Source organism: Mastomys coucha, unplaced genomic scaffold (genome assembly GCF_008632895.1).
Source record: "Mastomys coucha isolate ucsf_1 unplaced genomic scaffold, UCSF_Mcou_1 pScaffold5, whole genome shotgun sequence".
Taxonomy (NCBI): Eukaryota; Metazoa; Chordata; class Mammalia; order Rodentia; family Muridae; genus Mastomys; species Mastomys coucha.
The window spans coordinates 90,792,336-90,793,097 of record NW_022196911.1 but is presented as its reverse complement, the minus strand read 5'-3'; the positions used below and the strand labels follow the sequence as shown (position 1 = coordinate 90,793,097).

At 57.2% G+C, this 762-nt stretch overlaps 1 protein-coding gene across 1 annotated transcript in view; it reads right to left on the bottom strand.

The window, feature by feature from the left end:
- Col1a1 (collagen type I alpha 1 chain) overlaps positions 1-443 on the bottom strand; it is a 16,581-nt gene extending 16,138 nt beyond the window's left edge. Inside the window, exons 1-2 of the mRNA XM_031354061.1 lie at positions 164-443; positions 3-77 (exon numbers count right to left, since the gene is read on the bottom strand). Coding sequence (XP_031209921.1) covers positions 3-77; positions 164-314 — 226 coding nt within the window. The 5' untranslated portion in view covers positions 315-443. The remainder of the gene's footprint in view (positions 1-2; positions 78-163) is intronic.
- Positions 444-762: the final 319 nt, after the last annotated feature.

Genomic DNA, 762 nt, shown 5'->3' with positions numbered 1-762 from the left:
GCTACAGATGGGTGCTTGAAATTTCCTCCTGTGCCATCTCATCCAGGGCTCCACTTCTGAGAACTGCTCGCCCTCATCTGCTCACCAGGGTGACCTCTCTCTTTCCGGTTCCTCTCCATCACTTTCCCATCCCTGACTCTGGAGCACCCCTGTGCCTCCGTTTATATCTTAAATGCTAGGACGCCTACACAGAATGCGATACCAAGAAGCCGTAAACTCCCCAGAGTTTGGAACTTACTGTCTTCTTGGCCATGCGTCAGGAGGGCAGTGGCCCCTAAGAGGAGCAGGAGCCGGAGGTCCACAAAGCTGAACATGTCTAGACCCTAGACATGTAGACTCTTTGCGGCTGTGGTTGGGGGTTAGCTTCGGCTCATGCGTGGCCTCACTCCGCGTGCCTCCTGCTCCGTCCTGAGGAGAAACTCCCGTCTGCTCCGACGACTGGCCTGGGCCCCTTTTATACCATCTTGATGGAGAGCTGGGAGGAACCCTGCCTCTCAGAGAGGGGGAGCCAGCTGCCCGGCCCCCAACCAATCAGAACTGCCTGGCCCGGCCCCCAATTTGGAACGAAGAAGTGGGAGGAGGGAAAGGAAGGGAAAGGAGTCCACCCAGCACCCCCCCTCGCAATTCTGCCGCCCTTGCCCCCCAGATCTACATGGGCCAGAGGTGCTGCCACTGGAGTATGGCTGGACCCTCAGTATACTGATTGTGGGTAGGGAATGCCCCCTGTACTTTCTTGCTGGGACCTCAAATCAGAAGGATGTA